This window comes from Lampetra fluviatilis, chromosome 29, assembly GCF_964198595.1.
Source record: "Lampetra fluviatilis chromosome 29, kcLamFluv1.1, whole genome shotgun sequence".
In the NCBI taxonomy this organism is placed as follows: Eukaryota; Metazoa; Chordata; class Hyperoartia; order Petromyzontiformes; family Petromyzontidae; genus Lampetra; species Lampetra fluviatilis.
Genome location: NC_136303.1, coordinates 6557949 through 6576336, shown reverse-complemented (window position 1 = coordinate 6576336; position 18388 = coordinate 6557949). Strand labels below are relative to the sequence as shown.

The window sequence follows — 18388 nt, the reverse complement described above, 5'->3', positions numbered from 1 at the left end:
TAGTGATGGTGGCTAAGCAATACAAATAAGAAAAATAGCAAGTGCACAAAGTTCGTCTTCCGAGGTGTCTTAAAAATCATGAGAACCATACACTAACATTACTATAATCGTATTTACCACCTATATTCATCAACAATTTGTATTGTACTTTTAACTGGAATTCACATTGCGTTAATTTTGGCAGTGCCGTTATTTCCACAAACTAATTGTCAGTAATTGAGGTGGCTGTAAATATTGATGTAGTGATTGATTTCTGTTTCTCTCTGTGTGCATGTGCCTCTTCGTTTGTATGTTGTGTATAGATGCCTGTGTGGTGTTCCCACATATATATATACCATATTGCATGCTTGATGGTTTGCGCTGCAGAGTTCTTGGTGGACAACCTGGCCGACCTGCTCATCTTCCTGCGGAGGTTTTCTGAAGCGACGCTGGAGGAGACTGGGGACTCCCTACAGGACTTCCTCAACCTCATCACCCTCTTCATGGGCAGCACTCATCGGTATGTACCCACATCTTCTTGGTTCTTTCGGTAAAGTCTAGTAGAAGGGAAATAATAATAGGTTTTATTTTTATTATTTTATTATTTCCCTTCTACGTGACTTTACCGAAAGAACCAAGAAGATGAATCCCTGCAGTCATGAAAGCTTTAAATCGAAATGTACCCACATGTCGCTGCAAGAGATCTGACGTGACGCCGAGAGCATAATCCGGATAAGATTTGGTAAAAAACCTGCTCCACCATGCCTCTCACCACTGCCTTTTTTGCTCATTTGCCCTGCCCCCCGGTGGCACCACCGCATGCACAGTATGCGGAACCCCCACCTGCGGGCACGCCTGGCCGAGGTGCTGGAGGCCGTGATGCCACGCGTCGAGGAGGCGACGCCACCCTCCGGTCCGCCCGTGCCCACGCTGCGGCGCGAGCAGGCCTTCACCACTTATCCGCACGCGGCCCGGCTCGCTTGCGCCCTTCTCAACGTCTTCGTCGACATCGAGTTCACCGGTGAGTGTGACACTGGGCCTGCGAGGTTCCTCCGCTAAGAATAAGTGTAATTTAATACATTTGTTCTTCGTGTCTTTCTCAGAGCACGCAGAGATATAGTAGTTTTGTGGGAGGGGAGGGCAATTTATGAGTCATCTCATTTGATTAATTGCTGTTCATTCAAATTTTAACAACGACTCCATCACACGATCGTCTACCCTGGGAAAGGACGTCACGGGATTTTTTAAGTCCGCTGCGAAGCATGTGTATTTTATGGTTTACACCAGCAGTATTACCCAGGGTGGCCTGCCGGATTCAAACCACAAACGTCTGCAACAAATGAACCTCATGGCGGGACCCCGGGGTCCCATAAGCCCCCGGCTCTCGCGTAAACATATTATAATGTAAACAGAAACTTTGCTCTTTTTCACCAATGGGTTTGAAGGATGGTGGCAAGTGTTGTCTTGTTAAACTATGACTTTAAAACTGACAACTACTTACCTGCAGTACCTCTATTTTAAATACACTATCGAAAAAATTATTTACACCCCTCTTGTCAATCATTGTGTTTCTCAGTGTGGGTTTGTTAACACACCTTGTAAACAGTACATAAAATAGTACGCGTTTTCAATGCGCTGTTCATATTGTAACAAGCGTTTATACCAATGTTACTCTACAGAGTAGTGGGTCGCCGCTCCTCTTATCCGCATTGATACGAGCGGTATGTGGGGACTATGGCTTCACCGCAAAAAAAAACTATCTGCACAGATGCATACGGACAAGAGAAGTATTATCAAACAGGAGGAATTAACGGTGCAACGCATCTCATCTGTTAAATATCTGCAGGTAATAGGATTGTCATCGATTGATCCTGGCTGCAGACATTGGTAGGTCACAAATAATAATGAAGATAAGAGAGCAGTTTCACTGTATTATGCAGACCGTTATGACAGATAAAGGACTTAAGTCGTGTAGGCAGTTTGAGCAGCTTTGGATAAGACTTATGATCCTGCCCATACCCGAGCATGGAGTGCATTCGCTTGTTCAGCTCTTCTGCGCATTCGACCTCGCTGCAATTGGACGACACGACAACAGAATGATCCGCGCCAGGTGGGTCGCGGCGTTTATGTTTGCGGTGGGACGGAGTCGCCAAAAATAAATAAATGAATTACGATTTTGACTTCCGTTTATTCGGGACCCCGGGGTCCCGCCATAATGTTCAAATGGCGAATGTGCAACCGCTGGGCCATCTCACTGCCTCAAAGCGGGAGACAAGCAGAGTGTAGACAAAGACAAGGGTGTGATGGGCACGTTCGTCTGTTAACCTGCGTTTATCCAGGAAAGCCTCCCAGGGTCTGGAAAGTTTCTCTGGAGAGTTGGTCTTTTATTGGGATGTTAGATGAATTTCTTTTTGTGAGTGTTTTGCATTTTTATTAGAAAAATGAAGCACTTGGGGTAGATGTAAAAAAAACAAAAGCTGGTAATGAGGGGATTGCTCTCAAAGATCCACACAGATGTGTTTGTCAACCTATTTTCTGTACTACCATGTCCTAGCCATCTTGAAGCCCACCTCGATGTGGGGATTTTACAATTTCCACGATCCACCGACCCTTGACTCCAAAGCTCTTGGTTACAGGTGGATGCCACCACGCCCGGCAGAGTTCAAGTTGCTTTGAGAAACTCAAGGTGCAGCCCATAATGTGTAATAGCAGGTGGAAGAACAGGAGAGTAATTATGAATGGGAAGACCACTCCGGCCAGAAAACGCAAAACTGATCAACAACACACGAACACTTTTTTCTAACATTTTTACATGGTTTAAGAATGTCATGGTTTTTTTTGTACGTTGTATTAACAGGTGACCCACACCATTTTGAGCAAAAGTTTAACTACCGGCGACCGATGTACCCAATTCTGCGGTACATGTGGGGTCAGGATGATTACCGGGCCAGCATCAAGGTCAGTACAAATCTCCCGACAAAAACAAAGCTACGCTGCAGCTGAGCATTACCCTGATTATCCCGGGCCGAAACATAATATAATTTACGAGTATTTTTTATCTACTACAAACTCGCCACTATAATTGGCCTTGCCTTGTGCTCACTTGTTACGCAATTGTAATTCCTAAAAGGCTGCATTAAGTTATCTCGTAAAAAAATGCCAGCTTGTATTTCTGTCACCTTCAGTATGAACGCGTTCCGTGTGTGTGTGTGTGTGCAGGATCTGGCAAATCAGGCATTGCAGAACATCGACGCCACGAATGCGCCCCTTTTCCTCCGATTCCTTAACTTGCTGCTCAACGATGCCATATTTTTACTGGATGAGGCCATACAGGTACGACCAACACTCCAAAAAACACGAACGCGCACAAAGGCATATATCCCCTTTATAGCCTAGAATTGTTTCGAGCGCTATTAGCAAAGACCTATTGATGCTGGTACAGCCCATGCTAGGATGCCTGGTTGCCTTTGTCTCCCCAGTGCAGATGTTTACAAACTCTACCAGGTTCACGTTGAACGCCGAGTCGACCTAGGGGAGGCCCAGGACCGACTCACATTTTCACCACTGATGTTGGCCATGGATGGGAATAGAATTAGGTCACTGGGTTTGTAGCTGAGTGCCCTGAAAACTGCCTCCACTCCTCCCTCACACACACGTACACTGTGCTTTACCTACAATTATTTCTCCTTTTTATTTTTAGTATAAATTTCTGACATGATTATATTGATGTCCCATTTGAAAATAAAGTGTCTATTTCTTAGATTTCCCCTTGGTTTTAAGGAAAGCGACAGTGCTTAGTTATCTCCACGTATAAATCGATGTCTAAGTTGTAAATTCAGTGGTAGATTGCTCCCTGGGAGAACGTTCGCAGTGGACGTGAGTTCGCGATGCGTCCCACCGTCTGTCGTGATGCTTCGCAATATTTTCCTCTCGGCCGATTCTCGGCAAAAGCATGGAATTCAAACCGCATGCTCCTGTGTCGTACGCGTGGCAATGCAGTATCTGAGCCGCATCAAGGTGCTGCAGCTGGAGAGAGAGCGCGGCGAGTGGGACGGCGATGAGCCCGCAGCGAGACGCGAGCGGGAGAACAGCCTCAACATGTTTGGGCAGCTGGCGCGCTTCCACAACATCATGTCCAACGAGACGATCCGCACGCTCGCATTCCTCACACAGGGTACCACGTCCACCTGTCTGTCATCTGTTCAGCCATTCTCGGGGGAGTTGGACTTTTAAGTGTCTTTGAGTTGTGCGCCTTTTGGCGTCATCTGGTCCAACACCATGTGAGACTAGGCTCTAAGGAAAGCTGTCTCGGGTTTGGACCAATCAACTTCAAGGACAGTGCATACATTATCAGAGTTATGTCTTTTGTTTGTATTATGACTGCAGGTATTGCGGTCTATGCAAACATGACTCCTTGTAAAAAGGTGTCAGTTTTGTTGCCAGATAAAAGGGTAAAAAAGCAATTATCATATTTTTACTGGCAAATGAGATACCAATGGTGTAAATGCTTACCCCGAGCTCTCATACTCTGATGGTGCATTGTCTTTGAGTTGTGCGCCTTTTGGCGTCATCTGGTCCAACACCATGTGAGACTAGGCTCTAAGGAAAGCTGTCTCGGGTTTGGACCAATCAACTTCAAGGACAGTGCACATTATCAGAGTTATGTCTTTTGTTTGTATTATGACTGCAGGTATTGCGGTCTATGCAAACATGACTCCTTGTAAAAAGGTGTCAGTTTTGTTGCCAGATAGAAGGGTAAAAAACCAATTATCATATATCATAATTTTCGGCTCTTTTGCCAATGTATAGCTGGATGAAGGCGTCACCGAAGCTTTGCCAGTCATGGTGTGGGAGGGGGGGTGTTTGATCATATTTTACTACTGTATAAATGTGTTTATTATTATGAATGAATGTGTTGTTAAGACCAAAAATGGACGATTTATCCACAAATGTGGATGTCACCTAATGAGGTTGGTTGTAATTACCGGCGAAACGTCACGGTACTCGAATTGTAAATGTTGTGGGTTCACACCCAGGACCAGTTGGGAGATCACTAATGTCCATCGTGGGCGGAAATTGGACTCATATTGCCGAGTTCATGTGTGCTAACTAATCAACCACTTCTCAATCCCAGATTTCACTCTGTAATATAACAAATAAATAAATAAGGATACAAGAGTGGTTCACCATGTAAAATTTAATATAAAAATATGGCCAATTTGTTTATTGACTTTCCATTTTACAGAAGCACTTTCACAAACAGGCACACTTGGCTATTTCTGACCTGTTGATTCCCAGAACCAGAGTTGTAACCTGGTAATTAATGGCGGAGCCAGGATTTTCAGGTAGGGGGGGCAACCCCTCCAGCAAGGAAAAATGATAGGCGTTGTTAGTCCCTTGCTTTTTATTCGACGCATGTGCGGCGATTGCGCAGCCATCGATCGAGGGTCGAATTCGAACCGTGTGTGATCGGCATCGCGCTCGCTGAAGGCCTTCAGGGAAGTCGTGTAATGTATACGCAACTGCGCACAATTCTGTGAGTCACTTATAACTGCTTTGCTGTGACTTATTGCCAATTATGGACTCAGACTATTATCCTATCATCTCATAGAGTCCCTGGCACATAATAATATGCTACACAGTAGCAGTGGGGGTCGCAAAATGCCGATTTATTACTAATAAACCCCAATGGTCCGATCGAAATTAGGGATTTTGATCGTATCATTGCAGGGGCACGTGCCACCCCCCCCCCACTGGCTGCTTGGTTGGAAAAGTTATTGAAGGCAGGAACAGTAAGTAGGTAGGTCAGCCTGGACAGACACAGACCTCTGCATCTAATGAATGGATCTAGCCAATGGTCTCCTGCCATTGAGCGTGTTCCACTCGCTCTCTATGCGCTCACACTGAGCCCTGTCTGGCATCGCATGCTCTGGTAATGTCATCAGCACCATGGTGTTTTGTGAACATTTAAAGGGAGATACAACTCGTAAAATAATACTCAAGGCTGCGTGTGCCAGTTTGTGACATACATTTTTTAAGCCATGTTATTGAGAACAAAATACTTTCGAATCACAATCAGGCACTTGAAATTGTTGGAGCGATCTACAACAAGGAGTTCTCAATACATTTGTATAGATTAGTTGCTTATATATATATCTATGAGCCCCTTATATATAAATATTCCAGTTGGGAATCATTTCTGGGCTGGGCATGATATAATTTGCAAGTATTTTTTTGTTTCACGAATGATCGTTTTCTGAATTAATTTTTATTTAATAATTTTGTTCTGTTAATTGTAATTCAGCCTGGTGTCACTGGCAAAGCGCTTGACTCACAATCATAGCATTGCGAGTTCAGATCTCTTATCAATTGTTGGCTAAGCTCGCCAATAGCTGCCACTTCAAACTAACAACAGTTGTCCTATGGAGAGGCTGGTTCCTTCCAATTGTGTCACTTCACTGAAGAATGTAATGCTGATAATCGTTCTTTTACCCTTCTATCTGGCAACAAAACTGACACCTTTATTACAAGGAGTCATGTTTTCATAGACCACAATACCTGCGGGTCGGAATGCAAACAAAAAAGACAACTCTGATAATGTATGCACTGTCCTTGAAATTGATTGGTCCACACCCGAGACAGATTTTCTTAGAGCCTAGTCTCACATGGTGTTGGACCAGATGACACCAAAAGGCGCAGAAAAGGTGTCAGTTTTGTTGCCAGATGAAAGGGTAAAAAAACAATGATCATATTTTGCTACTGGCAAAGGAGGTTCCAATCATGTAATGCTGGTTCGATGTATACGTTATCTTGATCAGGGTGCAAGCTGCCTCTCCTGTCTGTCCCTTGTCTGTGTATGGCCCCCTCTTGCCCAAACAGACATCAAGGCCCTGTTCGTGAACCCGGTGCTTTGTGACCGCGTCATCGCTATGCTCAATCACTTCCTGCAGCACCTCGCCGGCCCGCGCATGGGTGCCCTGAAGGTCAAGGACTTCAGCGAGTTTGACTTCCGGCCGCACCAGCTGGTCTCCGACATCTGCACCATCTACCTGAACCTGGGGTCAGTGGCGCTTTCGCGGCTGTATGGTGGCAGGCCAATGATTAGCCCTCCCTGTTCGCCTACAAATGCTCGTGAATTAGTTTGTGAAAAATATCTCAACCCCGTTCGTAAGGCGTTTTGTCACCAGAGCTCTAGTTTGTGACATAGGTCCGTTTAGATTAACAATGAATTGGCCCTTTATCATCTATAATATAATCGATCATTCATATTTACTGTTGTCCTGTAGAAACTTGGCTTTAAGGAATTCCTTCTGTCTCAGGCACAGAATGTGGTGCCCTTGTTGAGTCAAAATTCATATTAATATTTACTTCATCAACCAATGTTTAATTGTAATGATCTTGTTTGAAAAATGTATCTTGTTTGCGACATTGATTTATAAGCATTGATCTCATTTACAACTAAACTATAAAGTACATTATTTTGTATTTTATCAGGTAAGGCCATCTTAGCTCTCTAGATATTTTTCAGAAGTGACCTGGTCACAAATGACAGCTCAGAGAAGTGGCTTATCGTGTGGAAATTTATAGCAGCCAAATTCTCTCAACTCATGTTGATTCTAAATGTGGAGGGAAAAACCGGAGGACCTGGAGAAAAATCCACGCGACCATTGGGAGAAAAGGCAAACTCTAAATATACAGACGTCGGGGTCGGGATCGAACCCACGACCTCCTGCATACCAGGCGAGAGAGTTAACATCTCACCACCTATGTCGAGCCATCAAAGGGAAATAATACTATTTGGCTCACTGATTTTATATTTGAAATCTTATTCTCTCTGAAGAAGTGTATCAGGACCTCAGTTTCATGTCTTGTTTGAGATAATCTCAGGGCCTGAGTTTAATGTCTTGTCTGAGTTAATCTGCTCTGACAGCAAAGTGGACACGAGAACCATGCTCGCACGTGAAATGTGTGAATGCCCAGCAACAGGGCACCCAGTGTACCCTGCCCTACATATTGCAGAATAATAAAGTACAATTGGAATACTATACAATTGGGCTGAAAGTAATGCAAATGCACATTGAGGTGCTGTACAGTTGGGGATGTGTATCTCTTGGAAGAAAGAGAAATGAAGGAGTTGAGGTTGTTTTTAATGGTGTGGAAGGATTATGAGACAGAGAGGGCAAGAAGATACTTCATAGAGAGACAGGTCAGTCATGGGCAGAGGAGAAGAGAGATGTCTTGACCCTAAACGGGAGGGGTGTCAGCAGTTGTGGATGGCCAGAGAGGAGTGAACTCTAGACATTGGGGGCAGCGGTGAATATGTATCGTTTGTGTTCGCTTGTGACATTCGCAGGGAGAAGGAAGCGTTCTGTGCGGCCGTGCCGAGGGATGGGCGCTCCTACTCGCCCACGCTGTTTGCGCAGACGGTGCGCGTGCTCACCCGCATCAACAAGCCTAGCGACATGATCACCGCGTTCGTTAACCTCGCCGACAAGGTCAAGGTACGGTGGGGCCTATATCGGCTTGCAGTTATTATGGCAACGCAACGGAGAGTCCTCGTATGCCTCATAGTTGGCTTTGGAGAAAATATGATTCGTATCATTTTGGGAAAAATGTTTTTCTCTCGTCGATTTTTATTATCGTCTTATTGCTGCAGTTTCTCACCGAGTTATTTTGAACTGTACTTTATTTGCACCCCACATTCTCCCCCGCGAAAATTAGACTTTTGTCTTTGTGGGTTCTCGCCTGGTTTTAAATGCAGTTCTAGGTAACGATGATATCAATGACGAGCGGAACCATACTTGGACATTTAAAAATATCGATTTAAAGCTTTCGTGACTGCAGGGATTCATCTTCTTGGTTCTCCCGTCTTCTTCACCTGAGGACGGCTGCTTGCGTTGTGGCCGAAACGTCGTGAGAAATGTATTTAATTATGGTTATTTTTATTATTTCATTATTTCCCTTCTACGTGACTTTACCGAAAGAACCAAGAAGATTTAAAAATATATTTGAGACGGTACTACTTGTGAGCCCATAAAGGCATTGCAAGACATCAGAAGAATCGCACAGTGAACGAGATGCTTAAACCTGCTGGTGTTTTAAGTTAAAGTGCAGTTTTGTAGTTTTATTGAGCAGTTCCGTGTCTCGCCCCGTTGTTTATTTTAATCCATATGTTGACTACATTGCCAAGCCACCTCTAAATGTCATTTACATTGTGGCGGAAAAAACCCAGTGTTCTATAAAACCTGCTGTTATCTCGTGCAATAAATTCCCACTACGATGGCCCATCCCCGGTGCTGTGCGAATGCATTGGCACTCTCATACTGGAAGTTAAGCATTGATGGGGAAAAACAATGATATGCATTGCTAAAGGCTGTGGTGGGTATGGCTTCGTGAATCCAACAGAGTGCATGATATGTATGAGACTTCCAATATTCAGAGATACAAGATGGCCAGTATATGGTAGTGCAATAAACAGTCAGATACCAGGTAATATTTTCTGTTGGATACAAGTTGACTTATAGTGTCAAATATTGGTCGTCTGATGGTTTATAATAACAGTCATCAGATGTTATGTGACATTGGTCACCAGGTAGTGTTGATTATTTGATGTCAGGTGGTGTTTGTCTGGTTGGAATGGTATGAACAAGAAACATTTTTGATCCCAAAAACTGCTTCTGGGATGAGTGAGCCAAGGGAATGTAGCATGATGTGGACACGTAGAAGAAGGCTCGCAGGCTACCCTCCTGCTGCTCCTCTTCCTTGGGAAAATGGGACACTGAAGGGCAAGAAGAAGTCAAAAGATCAACAATTGTAGGGAGTTGGACCCATTTCAGCCGGGTCTACTTGTGCATGAGAGGAATTGCAAGCTCTTCACATACTCTTTGGGTCTTTCGGTAAAGCCACGTACTGTAGATAGAAAAAATCGAAAAAAAATATCACGACGTTTCGATCGCAACGCAAGCAATCGTCTTCTTCACGCAAGTTAACCATCGACCTCTCAACCCGGGGCTGTGTAGTCGGTGCTGCCTGATTGCCCTTGCTGTAGCTGAGGCAGAGGTCGCAACCGGGCACCCGATACCCGTACCCTACCCAATACCCGGCTACCCGTACCCAGCCGGGTACGGGTACGGGAAGCCGTTTGCGACCCTGGTGCGGCCGGGTACGGGTAGGCCGTTAGTCACTGGTGAGTAACCGTTTGTCACTCATTTCGGGTAGGGTACGGGTAGGATACGGCTACCTGTACCCGGCCGGGTACGGGTACCCATTTGCGACCCTGGTGCGGCCGGGTACGGGTAAGGAATCAAAACCCGTTTGCGACCTCTGAGCCGAGGACAACCCTGTGCCCGTGCGCAGTCTCTGGCCGACCAGCACCAGCAGGAGGAGGAGACGTACGCAGACGCTCCCGACGAATTCTTGGACCCCATCATGAGCACGCTGATGCAGGACCCCGTCGTGCTGCCGTCATCGCGAGTTACCCTGGATCGTTGCACCATCGCACGGCACCTGCTCAGGTGCGCGCCGCCTGCATGCAACGCAACCCTCTGCTTGTGTCGGAGGCTCGTAGTTATGCTTTGACCTTGATGTCCCACATTACATGGTGTGCGTGACGGTTATTATGTTTGTGTTATACGTGGGCTTTTGTGTAAGGTAGTGAACTAGTCCACCAAGTTAAACTATGACCTCTGGCATGAAGCGATTTTTTTTTGGAGATCTAAGCTATGGAACTCCTGAAGGACTCTTTGAGTTTTCATTGGAAATTATGGTAACATACTTATTTTCTATTTTATTTTCTCATTTGGTAAATATTGCAGTTTACCACTGTAGTTTCCATCTTGTTAGTGCAAGTCTTAACCTCTTTATACTTTTGGATTGTATATAGCCCTGTAATACATTTTTACAGCCTTTGTCAAACCATTGCCTGTTGAAGACCTCTTCACAGCCAACACGGCATGGAAATGCCTTCATCGGGCTGAGTCGGTGGCTAGTGCATCCTGGCCAGTGTGGGCTAGTTAGTGTGGGCTAGCTAGTGCAGCCTGCTAGTATGGGCTAGATAGTGCGGGCTAGTTAGTGTGGGCTAGTTAGTGTGGGCTAGTTAGTGTGGGCTAGTTAGTGTGGGCTAGCTAGTGCAGCCTGCTAGTATGGGCTAGTTAGTGTGGGCTAGTTAGTGTGGGCTAGTTAGTGTGGGCTAGTTAGTGTGGGCTGGTTAGTGTGGGCTGGTTAGTGTGGGCTAGTTAGTGTGGGTAGTTAGTGTGGGCTAGTTAGTGTGGGCTAGTTAGTGTGGGCTAGTTAGTGTGGGTTAGTTAGTGTTGTCTAGTTAGTGTGGGCTAGTTAGTGTGGGTAATTAGTGTGGGTTAGTTAGTGTTGTCTAGTTAGTGTGGGCTAGTTAGTGTGGGCTAGTTAGTGTTGTCTAGTTAGTGTGGGCTAGTTAGTGTGGGCTAGCTAGTGTGGGCTAGCTAGTGTGGGCTAGTTAGTGTGGGCTAGTTAGTGTGGGTTAGCTAGTGTGGGCTAGTTAGTGTGGGCTAGCTAGTGTGGGCTAGCTAGTGTGGGTTAGCTAGTGTGGGCTAGTTAGTGTGGGCTAGTTAGTGTGGGCTAGTTAGTGTGGGCTAGCTAGTTGTGGCTAGTTAGTGTGGGCTAGTTAGTGTGGGCTAGTTAGTGTGGGCTAGCTAGTGTGGGCTAGTTAGTGTGGGCTAGTTAGTGTGGGCTAGTTAGTGTGGGATAGTTAGTGTGGGTTAGTTAGTGTGGGCTAGCTAGTGTGGGCTAGCTAGTGTGGGCTAGCTAGTTGTGGCTAGTTAGTGTGGGCTAATTAGTGTGGGCTAGCTAGTGTGGGCTAGCTAGTGTGGGCTAGCTAGTGTGGGCTAGCTAGTGTGGGCTAGCTAGTGTGGGCTAGCTAGTGTGGGCTAGCTAGTGTGGGCTAGCTAGTGTGGGCTAGTTAGTGTGGGCTAGTTAGTGTGGGCTAGTTAGTGCGGGCTAGTTAGTGCGGGCTAGTCAGTGCGGGCTAGTCAGTGTGGGCTTCCTAGTGTGGGCTGGCTAGTGTGGGCTAGTGATTACTTTTTACTTACCAACTAAGTGGCTAAGCAGGGTTATACTTATAATAATATGAAAATTATGCTCTTTAATTAGCCCCACTGGATGGTGATGCTTAGCTAACTCCGTTTTTAATATTTTGCTTTTGGATGACTCATTGTAGAGGGCACTGTATTACCTTTATATTATTATTTTTACACTCAACAAAACACTTTGAGTAAACATTCCTGAAATGAATATAATGTTACATGGCATCCTAAAGTGTGCACAGCATTGGCTGATTTTCAAGCATTCGTTATCAAGAGAACAGGAGAGCATGTGGGTCGGAACACAGGTTGGATCGCAGCTTTCACTTGAGAACTTTTCCAAGGTCAACTTTGCGTAAATGTTGTATCATCGCCGCTGCGGTTATTCCCAGTCTGCCGTCGCCCTTCTTTGTTTAAAACTAAAGAACATAAGCCTCATTGCAACATCTGCTATCCTACAAGGCTTTTTATAAAGTATGCTTTATTGCTCTGCAGTGAAGCTGCAAAGGCTCCGTGAGTCGTTTTGTTGTATAGCATGCACTGTACAGGTGAACACCTCACAGTTTTCAAGGTCAAAAACTCAGTTGCTCAATTAGACACCTGCAACCTATGCCAACTTTTGTTACAGCCACTGAACTTCATGTGATCTGGAAACAGCCATACTATGGAGTTCAAAATTAGCATTAAAGTAAATAAATGGCATTGCAAGCATTCTGGCGCCTTAAGGAGAGAAAACTGCAAATGCTTTTGGTTTTCTGGTTTTGCCTGGTTTTTTATCCCAGCATCCAGAGAGGGCTGGATACTAGGTTTTCCTGGCATGTTAATGTTTAATTAACCTTCTCTTAACCCTGGCCCTCCCATTCCACACCATCCCGCAGTGACCACACGGACCCATTCAATCGCAGTCCCTTGACTATGGAGCAAGTGAAACCCGACACGGAGCTCCGGGACCGGATTCAGGAGTGGCTGCAGCAGCGGAGGCAACAGCAGCAGCAGCAGCAGCAGGAACAGCAGCAGCAGGAACAGCAGCAGGAGGAACAGCAGCAGGAGGAACAGCAGCCAAGCGGGACCTGTTAACCCCCCCTCCTTACCCCTGCTGTGTATCCAATGTACATTTATAAAGCAAACCGGAATAAGCCAGACCGTGACTATAGCAAATATAACATTTACCAAGTGTGACTTAGCAACTAACCACGATACTGCTTGACCTACAATGTGAAGCTTTATCAGCAGGGGTGACCCATTCAACCCATAGCTTGAGTGTCAATGTAATTTAACAGCACACCGTACCAGGGCAGCCTCTTAGTTTCCTCGACAGAATGCTTGGCGCTCACATCGGCTTTATTCCACACCACGGGTTGAAGAATTAAGAAGCAGCATCTTCCTTGGCTAATGCTGACCGCGAGGTTATATAAAGCAACACATCACCTTGCATTGCAGACAACTGCCCCTCTTTGCAATTGTGTTAAAAACAAAGCTGTTTTAACGAGTTCAGAATATAAAATAACGGGGGTGTAAATAGCAATATATGACACGAGGCATTTATCAATAATAATTAATTACTAACACGGGTAGATTGGTGGCTTGGACCCAACGATCCGATTCCTGGACATGACTAACATATTTGGTGAGTGATATGTGAACCGGTCCCGACTAACTTTTCACCTTCCCTGATCATCCGCATTGACCAGCGTCGTGCAGCATTGCCAAGCAAACCCCCATGACCGACGGAGTACGGTAGTGTTGTCACCCAGCAATGGATTGAGTAAGAGCTGTAAATTATTATAATTAAATGTATTTGCTAAAACATTTGATTTAATTAAATATTCTATGTAACATATTTAGATGGCTATGCGTTTAAGTTCCTGAAGCTAGCTTTACACACGCCTTGCTGCAAGTGCAACAATGGAAAGTTTATTGTCTTCTAAAGTGTAATCTAATGCGGCGTACAATTGGAATAGTGAATCAGCATCAAGCCAAGTAAAATTTTTCCACTTATACTGCATGTCACCGTGTAGAAGCTTTCGAGCGTGTAAATCTGCAAAATCAACACTGAACACATGCAGGCTATATCCGTAGGTGATCGTCTGCTTTATATTGAGGCACTGTGTGTCACAGCGCCGCTCAATACATTTTTGCTCAAACTTTTACAAGTCTGTTGAAATTCTTAAACACAAAAAAAACAAGCGGCATATATTTCATCGTGAGGACTTTTAACGGACTGGACGAAGCATTGCCAGTGTAACGCAAGTGATCCAGAAGTTAATGAGTCTCGTCGATGTGGGAAATAATCCTGATTTGTAAAGTAGCAACGCGCAACAAAAAGTATGGAGTAACTTTGAAAATGACCTTGCATACAGCAGGGGCTACAAGCACGTTAAAATATCTGTAATGGAGACTCAAATTGTTTCCTTGCTTTGTGTTTGATTCTCCTCCACAAGTTGATTTTATTCAGCAAAAGTGCCGTTATTCATTTATATTTCTCATTTAAAAACACAGCGGCCTCTTCAGTCTTGCTTTGGACTGTAGTACTAATTTTTTAATGGTAAACATGTTTTCGGGTAGTTTGTTGTTGGAAAGCACCAGCATACCAATAGATGCCTACACAATTGCACCCCAATTTTTTTCCCCCCCAATGACCTTTTTTATTTGGTTTCTTTGCTACTGTTTGACACAGTCACGAGGCTTTTGCAACTTTTGACAGCTCCCATATCTGTATCTGTTCTTCTAAATAAATATTAATAAATTCCACAATAGCTGATTATTATTCAAGGCATTCAGAAATCTACATTTATTTATTTTTACATTTCAACGATGTGTTGTCACTCTATTGCCTCTGTCTTAGTAGGTGTAGTACACACGATTCCGCTTAGACACGAGTGCGTGTGGGTCCTTGGCTTAATTGGACTGCGATGGCAACAACTGCCGGTCAGCGCGCGTCATGGTTGGAGTGTGGAATATGCGGGAGTGGGAAGCCAACGTAGAATGTGAAGGAACTAGCAAGTGACTCTTCGCACAAACTTAAAACTCATTTGTTTAGAACTGCATTTTGTTGTTTAGTTGTCCTTTCCCCGCACCTGCGATTAGCACTACTACGTACGGTGCGAAAGGAGTTCATACGTAGACTCGCACAGAAACACATCGGCTCACATAGACACGTAGACTCACTCATTTCTTTAGAACTGATTTTTGTGTTTAGTTGTGCAAAAGAAGTTCAACAAACATACCAACTGCCTGCTTTTGAGGGCTGAGCGTTAGTGGTGAGTGGTGCGCTGGGGCAAAGTGGAATTTGGTATCTGTACCCAGTACAGGTTCCACTAGATTGGAATGCAGTTAATTGCGGTTGTTGGACTGAGTTTCATGAGGACGGCACATTTAGCATTGCATTTATAAGGCCCTATTTCATATTAGACTCGTTAAAGTTCACTTTTGTATTTATTTTACTATGTGAATGTAACCCGAGTTTGTTAGAAGTAGGACTTTATATTTGTCGAATTTTCATTTGTTGCCATTCACTAGACTAATTTTTATATATTTGTGTTTGAGTGAATAATGGACTATCTAATTCAGGTAGAGCAGCCATGAATGTAGCAGATCCTGATTTGGATTTTCTTGAATTAATTTTATTTCCGTTCTTAGTTTATTAATTTGGCTGCTTTAAAACATCGGAATAAATATCAACTTTCACCTTCATTGCATGGTCTTAGGAGTCCATAATGTACATAATTTATACTAGAACATTGTACATACCATACATGTGTGTGATTTGTGTTTGCACACATGAATATTTCTCCATTGTATTTTTCATTTTACTCCTAGAAAACTATTAGAGGACAATATTGGTATAGACTAAATGGAAGTGGACATGCGTGTAATTGACTGCACATTGATCTGTTGTAGAGTAGATTGTTGTGTAATGCTAAGAATTTAAGAGGAATGTTTATGTATATAAGTATATTGAATATGGTATTGGAAGAAAAATGCTTCTAATGATAATTAAACATTGTCATTTATTTCCTGATCATATGCTGCCCACACACATTCACTTGCGCAAGCGCATGCACCTCGCATTTTACTTTCAAGAGCTCATTGCCACACACTCATAGTAATAATCTGAATCTAATTTCAAAGATTGAGGCGTCTGCTGGTTTGTCCACATTGATATGGGTGGGGGGGACCCCATATCCCCCATCCTGGAATCTGCGGTGCACTGTGGAGTTTGATACAAAATATGCTGCGCTGACGTGGTGTGCCGTGCATTATGGGAGGAATTGGCCGTGCGATTCCATTAATCTGCGATTGTAGAGGAAGAGTGTCACGTGATTAGCTGATGAATGCACGATACATTTGCAGATTCCAATGTTTTTCAAAGACCAAAATGGTGCAAAACTGTTTTTTGCGTCTATTTTAAAGTTTTCTTTTTTCATTTTGAGATTTTTAAAAAGCGAAAATCTCTTTTAATCTGGACTCAAGTCACATCAGAACACCTAATCTTACGTGGTGTTAATAAAACATTATTTGCAAAAAATTTGCTTTTTTCCATTCACTCGTTATCCTTGCCCACTTCGAGAGATTATGACTTTTCGGTCCGTGAAGCTTTTTCAATCTGCCGCTGATGAAGGGGAGCAGTGGCGAACCACCAATACAGTAGTCCACAAATGATTACCATTCGTGGGTTATTGGGATGCAAATTATTGTACTTCTGCTGTAATTTGACACTTCCGAAAGCACGGCTAAACATCGGTGTTTTTAAATGCTTCTTGAAACTTGTCAGAACTGCGTTGGACTGTCCACTCATAGGCGGTAGCCCCCAGCCGAGTGCGTTCCAGACGGCTGGCGCGGACGCGGGGGGCACCGCACTCAGCTGTGACGGTGTCCAGTGGCGTCAAATCCATGGTTGACACGTGCTGAATACGCACCACTTTATCCGCATGTTTAATAATGGAAATGTTGGGATAACCAGAATGAATGCAAGTCTCATTTATCTGTTCCATATACATAAACGTGCAAGTTAATATTCCTGTTTCGTTTTGAACTTACGGAAGTGATGTCATTTGCTTCCCGTTTTTGTGCACATTCAAGATTTAGAATCATTGCAAACAGGACCACATTTGTTGCAGCTTAGTATAAAAGATGTAGTTTTTCAAATCATGAAGCACTTTGGGGTTTTGTTCTCGCTTTAAGATTTGCATGGGTTTTAATTGAGGGTCGATTATCTGGAAGAGCAGGTTGAAATGCTGATGTGTTGGTATTGAGTGTAATTACATCTGGAAGTGCAAATGATTGCTGTAATAAAGCTGTCGATGGACTCACACGCAGTCGTGTTTTTGAAATTGCATATCCCAGGTGTGGGAGATGCATAACAACAATACTGCAAGTGATAATTGTTTTTTTACGCTTCTATCTGGCAACAAAACTGACACCTTTTTTACAAGGAGTCATGTTTGCATAGACCACAATACCTGCAGTCATAATGCAAACAAAAAACATAACTGATAATGTATGCACTGTCCTTGAAGTTGATTGGTCCACACCCGAGACAGCTTTCCTTAGAGCCTAGTCTCACATGGTGTTGGACCAGATGACGCCAAAAGGCGCACAACTCAAAGACAATGCACCTTCAGAGTATGAGAGCTCGGGGTAAGCATTTACACCATTGGAACCTCATTTGCCAGTAAAAAATATGATAATTGTTTTTTTACCTTTCTATCTGGCAACAAAACTGACACTTTTTTTACAAGGAGTCATGTTTGCATAGACCACAATACCTGCAGTCATAATGCAAACAAAAAGCATAACTCTGATAATGTATGCACTGTCCTTGAAGTTGATTGGTCCAAACCCGAGACAGCTTTCCTTAGAGCCGAGTCTCACATGGGTTGGACCAGATGACGCCAAAAGGCGCACGTGTTAGACTAGGCTCTTAAGGAAAGCTGTCTCGGGTGTGGACCAATCAACTTCAAGGACAGTGCATACATTATCATAGTTATGTTTTTGTTTGCATTATGACTGCAGGTATTGTGGTCTATGCAAACATGACTCCTTGTAAAAAGGTGTCAGTTTTGTTGCCAGATAGAAGGGTAAAAAACAATTATATTTTTTACTGGAAAATGAGGTTCCAATGGTGTAAATACTGCAAGTCTTTAAGGCGTGTATGATGCATTTTTTTCATGTTGAAAATTATAGAATGCAAAAAACAAAACAGGCAACCATTCAATTTACATTTCATACAAGAGAAAGAGCCATGTCTTTCATATCTGCAATTGTGTGCTATGATGAGAAAACTCTAAACCTGTTCTGTGTTATCCTTGGCAATGTATAACATGTTTTATCTCTAGCAGTGGCATAGCTATTGA

The 18388-nt window shown here is 43.8% G+C and overlaps 1 protein-coding gene across 2 annotated transcripts in view; it reads left to right on the top strand.

Annotated features, from left to right (window-relative positions):
• The window catches only part of UBE4A (ubiquitination factor E4A), a 32245-nt gene extending 16192 nt beyond the window's left edge, over positions 1-16053 (top strand). For both annotated transcript variants that reach the window (XM_078870058.1, XM_078870057.1), the window contains exons 14-22: positions 367-499; positions 807-1000; positions 2837-2937; positions 3199-3312; positions 3979-4153; positions 6859-7039; positions 8333-8480; positions 10336-10493; positions 12911-16053. In XM_078870058.1, coding sequence (XP_078726184.1) covers positions 367-499; positions 807-1000; positions 2837-2937; positions 3199-3312; positions 3979-4153; positions 6859-7039; positions 8333-8480; positions 10336-10493; positions 12911-13109 — 1403 coding nt within the window. In that variant the 3' untranslated portion in view covers positions 13110-16053. The remainder of the gene's footprint in view (positions 1-366; positions 500-806; positions 1001-2836; positions 2938-3198; positions 3313-3978; positions 4154-6858; positions 7040-8332; positions 8481-10335; positions 10494-12910) is intronic.
• The last annotated feature ends 2335 nt before the right edge of the window (positions 16054-18388 follow it).